At 40.2% G+C, this 16850-nt stretch overlaps 1 protein-coding gene across 10 annotated transcripts in view; it reads right to left on the minus strand.

The window, feature by feature from the left end:
- Positions 1–4920: 4920 nt before the first annotated feature.
- LOC149067687 (uncharacterized) overlaps positions 4921–16850 on the minus strand; it is a 49245-nt gene continuing 37315 nt past the window's right edge. For all 10 annotated transcript variants that reach the window (XM_089252267.1, XM_089252266.1, XM_089252261.1 and 7 more), the window contains 7 exons: positions 16562–16641; positions 14630–14838; positions 10541–10644; positions 8607–8735; positions 8007–8204; positions 7355–7545; positions 4921–5124 (listed from right to left, as the gene is read on the minus strand). In XM_089252267.1, the coding sequence (XP_089108393.1) occupies positions 5014–5124; positions 7355–7545; positions 8007–8204; positions 8607–8735; positions 10541–10644; positions 14630–14838; positions 16562–16641 (1022 nt within the window). In that variant the 3' untranslated portion in view covers positions 4921–5013. The remainder of the gene's footprint in view (positions 5125–7354; positions 7546–8006; positions 8205–8606; positions 8736–10540; positions 10645–14629; positions 14839–16561; positions 16642–16850) is intronic.

Raw genomic sequence — 16850 nt, forward strand, 5'->3', positions numbered from 1 at the left:
TTCTTGCAACATTTATCCCATTTTTGTTTTCGGTTATAATCAGCATTGCAATGGTAAGAAAAGTCGAGCTATGTGAATAGGTTTTCTGGCTGAAGCTCCGTTCTATGCGGTTGACAGAGGTTCTCAACTCGAGGGGTCCACAGGGTTAACTATTATATACAAAATGCCATAACCAGCCATTCCTGTGCGAGAATTCATATTTAGCCCCCCCCCCCTTCTAAGCGGGCCCTGTGTGGGTGCCTAGTTGTGGCACTGACTATACGTTCAATATTATGGTGAAAGGGTTCATGGACTTCACTAACCCTATCAACTCGTATGACGTGACGTTCACATCCTTTCGTGTTTGCCAACACCACCTATAGCAGAAAGCCTCCCGTGTGAAGCTTTGATGTCACTAAAGTCGTCCATTTTACCTATAGCCATTTGATATATCAGTCCTACGTATGCGAAATCTTTAATTTTTTTGCGGTATATCCAATGGCTATAGATGAAATGGATGACTTCAGTGACATCGTGAGCTTCATGCGGAAGCTTTCTGCTATTGAAGGTGTGTTAGCTATATCAGAAGTTACAGGCAGATATAACTTACAACTTCATAAACTGAAGAGCCAAAAAAACTGGTACGGGCATGCACATGCAAATAAGGAGATATGGAACCAACGCCTATATAACACAAGTGTCTGGTATAGTTGTTAGATCGGTTACTGCTGCTACAATGGCAGGTTATCGAGATTTAAGTGAGTTTGAACGTGGTGTTATAGTCGACGCACGAGAGATGGGACATAGCATCTCCGAAGTAGCGATGAAATTTGGAGTTTCACGTACGACCGTTTCATGAGTGTACCGTGAATATCGGGAATACGGTAAAAAATTAAATCTACGACATCGCTGCAGCCGGAAAAAGATCATGCAAGAATGGGACTGACGATCATTAAACGTGACAGAAGTGCAACCCTTCCGCAAATTGCTGCAGATTTCAATGCTGGGCCATTCAACGAAACATCATCGATATGGGCTTTCGGAGCCGAATACCCACTCGTGTACCCTTGATGACTGCACGACACAAAGCTTTACGCCTCGCCTGATCCCGACAACATCGACATTGGACTGTTGAGGACTGTAAACACGTTGCTTGGTCTGACGAGTCTCTGTTCCAATCGCTTCGAGCTGATGGACGGGTATGGAGACAACCTCATGAATCCATGGACCCTACATGTCAACAGGGGACTGTTCAAGCTGATGGAGGCTCTGTGATGGTATGGGGCGTGATATGGGACCCCTTATACGACTCTGACAGGTACGTAAGCATGCTGTCTGATCACCTGCACCCATTCATGTCCATTGTGCATTCCGACGGACTTGGACGATTTCAGCAGGACAATGCGACTCCCCACACGTCCAGAATTGCTACAAAGTGGCTCCAGGAACACTCTTCTGACTTTGGACACTTCCGCTGGCCACCAAAATCCCCAGACATGAACATTATTGAACATATCTGGGATGCCTTGCAACGTGCTGTTCAGAAGAGATCTCCACCCCCTCTTACTCCTACGGATTTATGGACAGCCCTGCAGGATTCATGGTGTCAATTACCTCCAGCACTTCTTCAGACATTAGTCGAGTCCATGCCACATCGTGTTGCGGCACTTCTGCGTGCTCGCGGGGGCCCTACACGATATTAGGCAGGTGACCAGTTTTTTGGCTCTTCAGTGTATATGGTGTGTGAGGTTCACATCAACGGAATCGAAAACCCACTCATGAAAAGGCGTGAATGTAATGACTTACGAGTTGATTGGATAAAATCTGAGTGCAGTGTTTGCACACGAGGTATTTAAATCAAATTTAATTGAGTTAGTTACAAAAAGGGGTCCTTGGCTTGCATATTATTTACACAAAGGGTCTATAGAACATGAGAGGCTAAGCTCGACGTATTTATTCAGCGCTTTCACCAACTCCAGTGACTAATATCAAAAATAACCTTCACGGTTTCACTGGGATTAAAGATTAACCTCGTTCACATATAAGGCTTTTGACAACAAATTTGGATTATCTCTAATTAATCTGATAGATCTGGTAACCTTGTCCTAATCACACGTTAGAAAAAGAAAGGAAAAGTGTATATATATATATATATATATTAAGATTTTAAGTACTATAAAGATTTCTTTAACCTTTCGTTCTCACATGCTTTCTCAATACATTATATGTGGGGGGGGGGGGGAATATATCACTAAGGCCGGGATTACACTATAAAATTTTGATAAAAGATCTTTTATAAAACTGGAAAACTTCAACCAATAAGCTCATTGGTTGCACTCAAGCAAGTGCAACCAGTGATAAAAAAAAAAATTCAACCAATAAGATCAAAGATCTTTTATAAAACTTTTAGTGTGATTTTGACCTTAGACCGGTATTACACTATAAAAGTTTTTTAAAAGTTGGAAAATGCAATCAATAAGAGCATTGGTAACATTCTAGCAAATGCAATCGATCACCTCTGGTTGTACTTTTCAAGTTTCATAAATGAACTTTTATGAAGCAATCCCAGTCTTAGGCCAGTATTACACTATAAAAGTTTGATAAAATCATCTTATAAAACAAAAAATCCAACCAATAAAGCTCATAGGTTAATGCAACTGATAAGAATTTTCATGTTTTATAAAAGGACTTTTATAGTGTAATCCCGGCCTAATAGGAATATAGAAAGAACGGAGGTAAAAAAATCTTGGTTCTCAAGAAAGGTTATAATAAAGCTTATCGGGGGGAAAAAAAAAGACTGAACGGGATTTTTCTTTTGGTCCTGTCACTGTATTTCGTCCAAATGCCAGAGTTCAAGTTCATGACTGCTCATGATCTTAAAGGAGGGTTAAACTCGTTGGGAAGACATCAGGGTTTAAACTGGATAAAAAATTCCCTTCGCAAATAAGTGAAAATGGGGGGGGGGGGGAGAAAAGCTTTAATAAAATGTTGCAATGCTAATGTAATGATTGATGGTTGGATGTCTACTCATTTCGTACCTCGTATACGTATTTTTGCAAAAGTGGTGGCTACTTTCACATTTTGTGAAAAATGCGACCATAGCTTAAACCTTTTGATGACATTGAATGTCAATTAATGATTTTAAGAAAAGTTCAATGACATTTGGATTTCTAGGTATATATAGATTGCAGCACCTGCTTTTTATAGTAGTGTGTTTCTTTGTGTGATTTCACACCCATGAGCGAAATTCTATATTTTCCTCTCTGGCCTAGCATTGACCAGCCCAGATGTTTTGTAAAGTTGATTTCTCAATGGGGAAAACTTATTCCTGTAGACCTTATATAGTTTGCACCTGTTGATAATCGGAGGAAAGCCTAAGTAAAAAAATATATGGTTTTTTGAGGGGGCGGGGGTTATATAGTGCAGCACTTAGAGATAGGCCTCCGCAGTTTGCTTGTGCCGTCAGTAAGTAGATCCATTTTCCCTCAGAATATTCAGAAAAAAATTCCCTGCTCGTGCCATTATCATTGTTTTGAGGAAAAGAAATGATTGGGCTCAGAATTGCGATTTCTATGCCCCACATCCAATCAGGAAGATTCTATGCCACAATAAGAAACAAAATAGGATGCTGTGTTTCAAAATGTGGCAAACTTGCTAGGTAGTCTGAACGATGTTTATGGCAAACAGTGCAGAGGCCTTATCTCTAGGAGGTGCTGGTTAGTGATTACGGGTTAAAGATGGTCAGTGGACCCCTGGACTAGACTCAGTGAGGTTCCTGTGTTGTTATGAATCATTGGAAAATCATGAGCGGGGTCCCTCTTTATACTGAATTTATAGTGTGAAAAAGGAATGATGAATCGCATCCCCAAGCTGCAGCCTTGCTGAGGATATACAGCATGATTCTCGGACAAAGTGATAATCAGATCTCCGTATTGAAACGGTGTTAATGAGGAGGGAAAACCGGCCCGTTAACTTATTTTTACAATCATGGGTACCATGGCTTCCAAACAATCTTGGGGAGGTCGACCAGTCCCGGGATAAATATTGTTCTCATTTTTTGCTTTATAGAAGGTGCCCTGCCTTGAATAATGAAAATTGGTGGTTGTGTGTCTAACCATGCAATAGGGTTACCATAGAGCCGCGTTGTCAGAAACACCTTTCTTGGGGGGGGGGGGGGGTATTAAAGCAATGGTTCAATATACTTAACTATGTTAGTCCATATTTAGGGGGGTGGTCATACGTCCCTAACTTTTTTTTATAAAAAAAGTAATTTTTTCAATGAAGTCAACTTGCATTTTTATTCTAGTTTTTATTAAAATTATCTTCTCAACTCTATATATATATATATATTATTCCATATTTTTCCAATAGGCCGGGTTTTCCTATGAATAGGTTTTTTGCACCGCATATATGAACTGAATTGGACCATTTCACGTTGGCAGAAGCATGTTGCGTAATCACGCTACACATATTTGTATTTTCCTAGAAAGGCACATCAGCTCAAGGCAGCTATATAGTATATGGCCCTGGCATCAACTCTCTTCTGTCACCTGCATGCTCCTGTTGAAGGGAACGACCAGTGAAACGTACGATGCATTTGGCTCCTCCAGAAGCAGTCGGCTAATCATGCCAGACTTGAAGCGCTGGCTTGAGGCATGTTGTGCTTTGTAGGAAAACAGTGGTACCGCTTTTTCTATTGGTGTGTGGATGGCATGTAGTGCTGGGCAAGTCATGTTGCCCACGGCGCACAAAACCTGCTCCTAGGAAAACCCAGCTTAAGAAACATGGTCAACCTATCCAATACAAACTATCAGCACGTCCTTCCTCTCAAATTACATACATACAATATTGAAGAATGGCAATTAGACATACAGCAGGGTGTCAGAGCCACATTTCTTATCAAGTTCTTACTATAAAAAGCAAAAATACACTTAATATCGATTGTTTTTACTCACAGTTTATTATGAGACACATTTACAGACGACTAACCAACTAAACTACACAGACAAAACGACAACAGATATACAGTTGAGTTCAACACGCAGTGTTTATCACCACTGCAGCCTGATTCTCCAAACTTTTGTCCTTTTGATTCTTTGAGTCCACGTTGCCATGTTGTTGGATGCAGGTATTGGGAAAGATGAGCTAGACGAAAGTAAAAGAACGCAATATGAGGCGAACGATTTATCGATATCTCAATATGAATACAATTAACGAGAAATTTAAAATTCTAGAAACACAATATAGGTTAAACTGTTTCATTTCTCACAGGAAGTCTGTTCAGAAAATGTCATCAGAGTCATTCTGCCCCTCACTCTTCACCAGACTCACAGGTGGTGCAATCCCCCCCCCCCACATGGCCTTTCTTAACCTATGGGGACAGGTGCTACTTGAGCCCCCCCCCCCCCAATAATTAATAAATATGCAATCTAACGCACCCACCCTTGCATACGGGACGATTGACAGTTTTCAGTTTCAGTATGTGTAAGGTTTAGGAGAAAAGAGGTTAGAAAAAGGCTGAGGAGAGACAGAAGGCGCGAGAAAAGAAAAGGGAATGAATTGAGACATTCGAAAAGGGGAGATTATTTTTGTACCGAAGAGACATGACGGTTTTGTTGGGGATGTTGGATAATAAATTAAAGTGTTGTTTTCTTCTTTTTGAGTCTACGACCGATAAGAAGTCGGGAAAGTTTACTGGCACAGTCGACAGGATGAGATCGTGGCTTCAACGACTCAAGACTGTGAGCTGAATTAGAAGAAGTGTCCTAGCCACGGAGAAACCACCCCAGTTCGTATAGAAGGATGGCAGCAGCCGTCGAGCTCCCATGCTGGTTTTTTTTTCCGTGAAGCCAACCTGACTATGGTGCTGAGAGGGGCAATCCCACCTTGAGAAGAGAAGAAAGTATTGTGCTGCAGTATCGAGGCAATAAATAATGATGGCGTATTTGGCAAAAGGGAACAAGGAAGATCTTGAGACCATGGCCACCAACTTGGTGGGTAGAAGTCCGACCGGAGTTCAACTTAATGCAATTAGTGAGTGTCATACAGGGAAGTCAAGTGTACAACGAAGTGACATGCAGAGATATTCTGAAAACGATCATAGACAATAGGAGAGAGAGAAGAGATGGAGGAGCGCCGTAGAGAAAAGAAGATGGAACATGAGCTCGAAAGACTGAGGACTGAGAAAGCCAGAATCCCCATCCAGCTAAATCTTCAATCCCAACAACGGCGTGCCCAGGAATCAGGGCAGGGAAAGGTCATCCTTCACTTACTCCGGTGGGGACCACCACCCCATGAACTCTTGGATGAACAACTGTTATTTGCCGTTCAAGGGTGGTATGGCCACCACCACAGTAGCTGCACAATACAATGCTCGCCTACCGGATAGCGTCATGCGTTTGCCTGGGGACCCAAAAAGATGATATGCAAAGTAATGCCAACGTCCTGTCACGGTAGCTGTTGAGAAACTGAGTTACGCTCTTGGAGCATCATCATTTAAAAAAATGATGGATGTGGTTTTCGATGCTGGGATGTGTAAGATTCAGGAGAAAAGAGGTTGGAAAAAGGTAGAGGAGAGACAGAAGTCGCAAGAAAAGAAAAGGGAACGAATTGAGACATTCGAAATTCGTTCCCTTTTCTTTTCTTGCGACTTCTGTCTCTCCTCTGCCTTTTCCCAACCTCTTTTCTCCTGAATATTACATGGGACATTCGAAAAGGGGAGATAAGTTTTGTACCGAAGAGACATGACGGTTTTGTTGGGGATGTTGAATAATAAATGAAATAAAGTGTTGTTTTCTTCTTTTGGGAGTCTAAAACCCAGTTATTTCGCCCTGAAATCATATAGAAGTACAGCTGAGGACCTACGACCGATAAGAAGTAGACAGGGGAAAGTTTACTGCATGGTTTTCTCATGTCAGCGCCTCAGCCCATGGGCACACCAGAAGGACCTTTTGGTGCGTGGTGCAATGCATTGCTTGGTTCGAGTGCTCATGAGATGAGTCTCTCCTCTATGCCAGGATAAAATCCTAGTACAAAAATGTCTATACCAATCCAAATCAAATGTAATTGACAGTATCCAACAGATTCGGTCATGTGAGAAAAATAGAACATAAAGTCTTAACGGGTACTTCCCCATGAGCAGCTATAGGACCATGAAAGGACAAAAAAGAAAATGTCAGGGAGTGCCAAAAATAGGTCCTGCACAGGTAGAGATTTTTCTCGAGTCTAATATAACATCACCAATGGGAATTAACATTTTAAACCAATCAAAAAAATCTCTGTTTGACTGGTAGCCTATCAATTCCCCTCAAGGCAAGGTTATGAAAGGAAGTCTCGTAAATGAATGACACTGCAGCATAAAAATAATGAGACTCACTTTATGGGCAGGTCGGCAGAGCAGCTTCCTGATGTAGAGGTCTTGCCTGGCACATAAGGCTCGCCGAGCTGGGCCTACCCAGTTAAAGAGGTTCTCACGTTCTTTCTTCCTCTCTGTCAGAGTGGTGTGGAAACCAGCGACCTGATGCTCCATTTGAAACTTCTTTGGCGAGGATTCGTCTCCACCTTCAGCTGAAAGGGGGTGGGCAGAAATGGTTTCAATTACAGGAACAACTTAATGAACACAATATACTTGTTTATGATACCTTGAGGCAGGGCCAGAACTAGGGGGGGGGCAACAAATTTTAGGAATGAACAAAAAATAGTTATAAAATCATTGAATTTTTACAGTGGTGGAGGGGGCAAAATCCCCCCTACAAAAGTCTAAAGTTATGGCTCTGCCTGGAGGCGCAGATATGATGAATATAAGCATCGCAAATATCTAGTATTTAAGCAATCCCTTTAAAAACTAATAATAAGAGAAAAGGTTCAACACAATGAACAGTCACTGGTCCATCTGAAATCTATATTACGAGTATAAAATCTTGTCCCTATCACTAATATTTGCTTACTGTCTATATAGCCTGTCCAGTAACAAAATGAACGTTTTTGGCACTAAACAGACATATGCATAAAGAGAATAGTATTCCTACCATTTTCTTCGTCGAGCTGCTTCTGGCAAAACTTCATGATCTCTTTGGATAGATCGGCTCCGGCTAGGACTTGAGAGAACCCGATTCGCGAGAGTACGTGAGCAGTCTTGAAACGCTTCTTGGCATTACCGGGTGCGAAGTCAGTCTTTGTTTCGTTCATCAACACAGACCAGTCAACGTCCAATGCATCAACTATTTCTGGGGGAAAGAAACAAGAACATTGTTGGCAACATGCTTTGAGATTCGATAAGCAGTTGATTAACTTTCCCCCAAAAAAAGAACTCTATTCAAATTGCTTATATCTGTTCATTTTATTAACCTAATTGCCCCCTCTCCCCCAACAGTTGAAACAATCTCGCCAAAGTGGCAGCAGAAACATTTTAAAGAAAAGAGGCAGTGATGTTTAAAATGGATTTTGAATTCATTCTATAATATAATCCGATGACCAAACGAAAACATACCATGCATGCGTGCATACATAAAACACGACACTAAACCATCAACACAAGCACTGAACACACATCATTCTTTTTCAGATAGGTTTCCATTATCACTGATATAAGGCTATAACAAAAATGCTATTACATGTGATCTACATACTAGTCTTTTCGCCTTCTTCGGATCTCATTGTCGAATCACCCGGTTCCTCGATCATTGCTTCAAGCTCGTCATCACTGATCGGATCATAATCAACACTCTCTGTAGTCACGAAGTCATCTGGTTCGCCAACTGCAACATTGATTAATAGAAAACAACTATCAAGATCACTACCTAATGTAACTCATGGATAGAGGTTACCAGATTCGAAAACTCAGAAAGAACAAAGCCTGCACGCAGGACCAGACTTTTGCGAGTGCGGCCAATTACATTTAGACTTATTATTTAACTTCTTAACAAAGTAGGCAAAGCTTGAAACTCTTAACATTCACACATTGAACCTTCGGGACAAGGGTTTTGACGCCCTCCTCAATATGCTATGAAGTTTGGGGGGGGGGAAGGGGGAGTAGCAGGTGGATCTGGTGCCCTAGGTGCTGAATTCATCTTTTAATCAATTATTAAAAACTTCACTGGGACGGAAAAAACGTGTGCTTGCTCCTGCTGAAAAAGTATCTAACTGCAGCCTTGGGTAGATGATTGGTTCTCTAGCCTTGACAACCCTTCTGCTGTGGTTCCCTAAATACAAGATATTATAGAGCAGTGGGGGGACATTTGTACATTTTTCGTCGAATGGCTTTCTTATTACCTTGAAATAGTTTGATAATCATTCTAGGGTGTCATTGAAAACTTGGTGTGCACCAGGATGCCTACGTACACTTGAGGAGGACCAGTTTTTGAGGACAGCAAAATACTTAGATTCATCCCTTCTTGCACACACTAATTTTCACAATGGCTACTATAATGACCATGGAAAAAGAAAACGCCACCACAATCATTTTTCCCAGCTAAAACAACAACAAACTATGATCCTCCTGCAAGGGATATGATATAAGCTGCTATAATACTAAAGGGCTGCTGAACAGTCTTTAATTGTTGACTAGGAGATTACCCTTCAACTGCTTCATTACAAGGACTTGAAGGAATTGACTAGGAGTAGAGGCTTAAGGTCCAATCTGCACCTTCTCATGGTGCAACCCATAAGTAGCCATGTTTAACAAATGAGCAGAAACGGATAGGCTTACATATATTTGGCTAACGTGGAGGATCACAGCAAAAAAACCTTCTAAAGAGATGATGAATACTAAAGCAGAACTGCTAAAAAAAGAACAAATAATGATCCGTCTCCCTGAGGTTATAATGAATCCTTCCAAGCCAGTTTTTTCTTCACCTGGAAGCATGTCGCAAGATTTACTCTGGCAGCCAACAACCTTGTTTTTTGATTTATTGGCATTTCTGAAAGCTTTCATATAGTCTCTATTACTAAGCTCTACCCTTAGATGGTTTTTTCTTTTCTTTTTTGCTCGGGGATTTATGAATCACCACAGGAATCAGCGTTGTTTGCATCGTATTTTCTTCTCTCATTTCTGAATATAAGGTCGCTCCCCTGTTTAGTGCATGGCATTAGCTGTTGGGTGAGCAAACAATGGTATTCTTAAAATGGAGGTTGTCGTTTTCTTCTTCCAGTTTTCTGTTTTTCGGGCCGTCTTTTTGATATTATTTGGAAGCACAAAAAGCTGGGCCACGATTATAAAATAGCATCTGCATGCCCTACTTGGAGGCAACTTGGATTCCGGGAATTTTGAAGCCGATTGGTCAAAGCATAAAAATGTGAGGAAAAAACTGACACAAACACTCATTTCAATGAAGAGATGCATGTTTTAGAGTGATAAAACAATTCCCTCCCCCCCAAGAAAAATAATTCCGAAATCTGAAAATGAGGACAAATGGGCGAATTTTCCCAAAAACATAGGACGCTTCAAATGACATCAAAGTCAGTGGAGGAAATGTCCTCTTAAATGAGAATATCTGTAACCCTACTCGTGAATAGCAAATATATATATATATATAAAGAATCGGTAACAAAGTTAGTCATTAACCTGCTTCATCCTTGATAACATATGGTTCAGGCAAGTCATTATCTTTCAAGCTTTGAGCCTCTTTGCTCGCTTCAGCCAATTCCACAGGAGCAGGAGGCTGCGGTCTGCAAAGAGAACAATGAGTTCAGTCAGTCACGGTACAAGTACATACAGTAGCAACCTCAATTTAACACTACTATAGGGGGGAAGGTGATGGGGTAAATCTACTCCTGAAAGAAGTTGTCTTCTTGGCAGAGGATCAATGCTTTCGAGCTATTTTTATTTGCCATCTGGACATTTGTCTCCCCCCATTCACTATACATATAATCCTCAATGATTCTTTCCTTCCCCCATAGGAGGAGTCTGCATCCATCGTACACACACTGAACAAACGATTTATATTCTGCACTTCAACAAAAAAAAAATTGCATACTATTACAATTGGCAGTGCCGTATTTGAGGGGGGTTTAGCGGGCTATAGCTCAGGTAAGTTCAGAGGGGGACACAAATTTGAGGAATGAATGGCCAAGAAAATTAATAGAATGGGAAAAGGGCAGAGAAATTTGTATAACTCTCAATAAATCTGCCTCCGCCCAGACAGCAAGGAACTAGCTCAGTGGGCAACCAAGAGAGAGCAAACACGTGAGTGACCAAACAAGTAAGAGGCCATTATTTAAGTAGTACGTCATCATCGATTGGGGGGGGGGGGTTTGGATAATGCTTACGTCATCAACCACCCTTTATGAAAATATGAAATATTTTTAATGGCATCTTACTCAGTGCACCAAAAATGAGAAAAAACTTTCGATAGTTTGTGGACACTTGAAGTAACACCCCCCAAATAGGAGTGAGTAGTGGTGTTGCCAGTATGCATGTGTGGCATTGTGATCAAAAATACTGTTGCTTCGACTATGTGCTACAACTCCCATTAATAAGTGCCCTAGAGAACCACTTTAGTGATCTCTAAATGTTTTGCGGATCCAAGTGATCTGGAAATGTGTCCAGGCCGCTTAAGTGCTCCGGAACTGTGTCACACATCACTCAAGCGATCCGCAATTATATGCCGCGGATCACTTAAATAATCTGGGAATGTGCCGCGGGTAACTTGAGTGATGTAGAACTACACTGGGGACCACTTAAATGCTCTAAAACTATGTCACTCAAGGGATCTCTAAATGTGTCACGGATAGCTTAAGTGTTGTGGGACTGTGTCACCCCGGGTCATTTAAGTGATCTGAAAATGTGCCATGGGCCACTTCAATGCTCTGGAATTGTACCACGGGACACTTAAACAATCTATAAATGTGCCGCTTAGTTCATTTTTACAAAATTAGGTTTGAGGAGGGCAGGCCGCATCAGATAACCCCCCAGGACCATATTTGGTCCGCGGGCCAAGGGCCTTTATGCGATTTATCATTATATGGCTTAGAGAGTGGGTCGCAATGAATTTATTAAACATAAATTTTGAGTTCATAGCCTTCAAATAATATTGAAATTAACAGAAATTGATTATAACAACATATAAAGGTATTTTCTTCCGAAATTTCAATTTAAAAAAACTTTTTTTTTTCATTAAAAAAATAAATTTTTGATCATCGGGGGGGGGGGGGGGGGGGTCATGAGCTCCCCTTACCCCCAGGCATGTATGTATGTCTCTGATCCCACCAATATGCATTAGGATGCAGTGGGGGGAGTCAGAATTTTGCTGACGGGGGGGGGGGGTCAAAAATGGCTAAAAATTTGCTTAAGTAATACTTCAACGACCCCCCCTAACCTACAGAGCAAGAGACCAGATCAATCAGTGACCTAGAGTGTGTACAAACATGTGTGAGTGACCAAAACAGTGTGCAAGCATGTGAGTCACGAGAAGAGTGTGAAACTATGCGAGTGACTAAAAGAATGACTTTAGAGACATGGGCATGCTTGTGGGGGAGGGTAAGTGGGTCATAGCACAGGGTGGCAAATTCGAGGAAAGGATAGTTAAAGAAAATTAGAATGGGACAAATGAGAGAATGGGTTGCAAAATTTGTGTAGTCCCCATTCGGCAAAACCATAAATGCGTCTCTGACAACTGGCAGTATATTTCTGAAGTTAATAGTTGCAGAGATAGTCTATTGGACAAATGTTATTCACAACCAAAAAAGCCATTGTCTTACTGCCTTTCATTTACGAGGGAAAGGAGCAAATTTTGTTTGTTCTTTGTTCAGTGTAATACGCGTTGCAAAAAAATACTATTTCTATTTAATTTTGTGCCAAAATAAAAGAAGAATGAGTGGCATTGAGTGACTCATAACAGAATATTCATTTCAGTTAGTTCTTCGGGGGAAAAAACCAACTTCAAGTAAAAATGTCATTTTTTCAGTAATTAAAAATTATAAATGAATTGGATACTTGTAACAGTTGATTTGAATTTATATAATCGTTTTGAATACAAAATTGTTTATCAAAAATGAGCTCATTTTTGGACACAATATGGCAGGAAAAACTGTTAAGTAGCTAGCGTTTATCACACTTCGCGTGAGGTTTGTCCCTGACTTTTTATCGATTGTAGCAACTTGGCTAATCAGGTGGAAAAAGTTGCAGCCAAATGAGAGAGAACGTTAGAAAAACTGACACGTCATGAAATGCGAATTCAAAAACAACCGCCCGATTCGGCCATTAAGATACCGAATGGACACTCGTAATTTGGCACAAATTCTATCTTTTATTAATTCGCCAAATGAAATATTTTGTTGCGATTTGGCACAATGGCGAATGGCGATCGGCCGCGCGAACGCTACTTTGCATTATGTAAACCATTTCAGTATGAGCTCCCTTTGTAGCTCAGGCTACATCCAAACAATACCCCAATTTCAATCTATGTGTCTGTTAACATGGATTGCAAAAAAAGAGTTTGTCTTAAATTCCTTGATGTTCATCACACACATGCAGGCCTAAACCTTGTCTTTGACATCAAGAACAAATTGGGGGAGGTGCAAAAATATTCTTTGAACTGTGATAACAGATTCTGTTTCAAAATACCAACCTATGCAGTTTGCTCTATAACATAGTGAGCTATTCTTACAATGCATAGGTGGATATGGGGGGGGGGGTGGACAAAAGGGGGTGATCATGCTGCAGTGAAAAAAAAATTGTATGATTAGCATAAGTGGAAAGGTGAAAGTAGAAATTCCCCCCTTCACTTTACGCAACCTTGGTGATTCATCCCCCCCCCGCTGTTCGAGGAGCCTGTATCCGCTTATAAATCACTGTATCAGAAGACAACATTTACAAATTACATTTTATTGTGATTAGCAACTTGCTGCAAATAAGCATGTCAAGAATGTGAAGCACCTCATTCCCAAATCCCGAAAAATAGGGTTAGCAAATGTCGTTGATCTGTTCCACCAACCAAACTATTTACGTCACATTTATGTGTTATATCGTGATTTTTTTGTTTTGAATTGTGAAGGATATTCTGAACTACAGTGCATGTCACTTAATGTGATCACATCTCGGGACTGAGGGTTTCTGAAGTCCCAGTTGAAAGTACGATGACCATATGTCCTGGTTTAACGAACGGGAAAATTTAATTTTTCTTTTCCACATAACAGGTTTTGAAAACCGAAACCTGCATATCGTGCATTTTTTCACACAGTTTGAAAAAGTTGTTCTAAAAAGGACCCCCCCCCCCCGCCTCAAACTAAAATCCCTTTTTTCTTAATTCAGACATTGTGAGGAGTTATAATTTTTCAAATTTACGGTACATTCCATACATCAGCTCTGAAAGACTTCTGGCTGAGTAATTGTGAATGTGGTCAGTTGGAACACTTTATAGGGAAAAAATTAGTCTGGTTCAAAATAAGAAAAAAAGCAGAAACTATTGTGCAAAATGAAACTATTTCTTAGTCGGTTTTCAAACTTTTGTCACATACAGCTCCCTTGCCCAATTCATGGTTCGCATGTGGCTCCCCAAAATAGTTTGGTAGATATTTTCTCATCTAAAAGAAGCACTTAAAAACATAAATAGGCACACAAATCAGTGTCTTCAGCTTACCGCGATGCCCCTAGGAGCTGCGATGCACACTTTGAGAAACACTGCCATAGTGAATGGCATCCGAATCTACGAACCTTTCTTTGCTTCCTGTTCTGCTGCGAGATTCAGACCTGATCTCATTAGCTCTAGACCTAGAATCTTTGGATGCATCACGTTTCCTCTTGCCACTGCTTTCCTTGTTCTCTTTCGATTCCGTTGAGGGCTGCGCATCGGATGTCGACTTCTTCTCCTTCTTGGTGTCATCAGATCTGCCCTGAGCATTTTTTTCCAAGTTGGCTTCCACCTGAAAGAATATTGAAATACAAATGTAGTTTTCTGAATGAATTTTAACATTTTAACAGCAAAAGTTAATAGTTCAATTTAAATAAAATTTTCAAGCCGAGAAACAGGGAATGTGAGTTTTCGTGCATTATTGTAAACCGTGAAAAAGAATTTGATTTCTTGATCTAGAAGCATTTTTAATAAGCATGTAAGCATGATGCACCTTCATAGATGCAAGATGTTAACAAACAATTCTCGTCCCACATTTTTGTCAACAATTCCAAACTCTTGGATTGTTCATGTAAGTGATAACTAACAGGTTTCTCTCAAGATTTAACGGCTTGCCGGCCTCATTAAAATGTCAAATGTGACTTGCGCTGTGCTACTGGTTGAAGACGCCTGGTGTAAACCATATCATGAATGTCTGCTAAAAGGTTTCCATGACCAAGTTGGAAATCGGAAACAACGTTTATTGAACGAGAGATCGGCAAAAAAGAAACATAGTTTCCGCCTAGCAGTATTTACTAGGCATGGCTTGATGTTGTTCAAGTACTATGATGAATACATCACCCAGGATATCCAGATGGTTTATGAATTTTTTCCACAAGCCGAGAGCATGATATTTTCCATAACAATTTACACATGAAAATATCTTTGACTGCTGCAGCATGAGAGGGTGACAGTTCCTCAATTAACATAGATATCAGACCACAATGTAAGAAAAACAACCATCTTTTGGTAAAAATCACAATAAAAAGTGCAGCTATGTTGTTTCGCCGTCACAATCAGGTTTTCAAAAAAAAAAAAAAACTATATTCCCAGAAATATGTGAAAATGTGGAAACAAAAGTCACGTGTGTCATGCTTCAAACACATTTTTTATAAAACCTTGGTTTCGGAGGCAAGAAATCAACTTTCACTCGTGGGTTCGAATTAGTTAAGAGCCCAGTGGATTATTATCCATGAGCATCGCATTGAACAAATCTTTTTAAGGGTTGGCAATAATGTTGGACTTCAGTTACGAAATCGTGGCCAGTCTGCAAAAATGACAGATGCTATACCAAGCCTTGAAATAACATTTCTGAAAATCACTGCAAATTTTTCATGTGTTAAATTATGAAGTTAGAATATTTTGCATTTCTTAGAATTTGATTTAGCAATCACATATAGAAAATTTTTGGTGCCAAAACAGATTTTGTGGAGCCGTGGCAACCTGGCACCTGGGATTTGTCAAGCTATGACTTAATCCTTTCTGTGGCCATCCCAAGATGTCCCGTCAAACTTGACCTGCTTTATTTCAGCCACCCCGAAATATCTTTCTTCTAAAAACATGTGTTGAAATTGTTTTTACAATAAAACATGTTTTCCATCCCCCCCCCTTCAATCAATAAACTGCCAGTGGGCAGAGTTGATTGATTGGAGGAGGGGAAAGAGAAAGAAATTTAGACTCAGTATAAATAATACAAAAAAAAAAATTATCTTCTTAGAAAGCCACACACATTGTGGCAGGTGTTTTTGCATCATAGTGAGGGAAGTAAAAGTGATGGGCGTAGCTAATTTTCTCATCCCACGGGGGGGGGGGGGGAGCAGCAGTTATCAACTTGCAATGGGGAAAAAATAAATATTCTTGAAAATAGGTAGCAATTTATGATGGAGGTTTAGAAATTTCAAATGTGGCAGTTATAATGTGGATCAATGAAAATTTTAAAAAACGCTTAAAGGGTTAAAGCAAAAAGAAAATCTCACATCGTTTAGATCTCTACTCAACAAGTCATCATCTCCATCACTCCAATCGCTGAAATCATCGTCCACTTGAGATTTATCATCTGAAAAAAAACCAATAATCATATAAGATCACATAAAAAAAAAGACTATACAAACAGTTCACAGGTGGATATACTTGATGGAATACGAAATATGGAACCATGATAGCTTTATATTATAGCATATAATGCAGCATAATATACAGGGTATGTCTTAACACTGCCCAATAGCTAATTCTAAACAAGCTTAGTCTTAAGGGTAGCTTTTAATA

This window comes from Pholcus phalangioides, unplaced genomic scaffold (assembly GCF_987345545.1).
Source record: "Pholcus phalangioides strain wild (caught in Gottingen) unplaced genomic scaffold, Ppha-v1.0 ptg000028l_1, whole genome shotgun sequence".
Lineage (NCBI taxonomy): Eukaryota > Metazoa > Arthropoda > Arachnida > Araneae > Pholcidae > Pholcus > Pholcus phalangioides.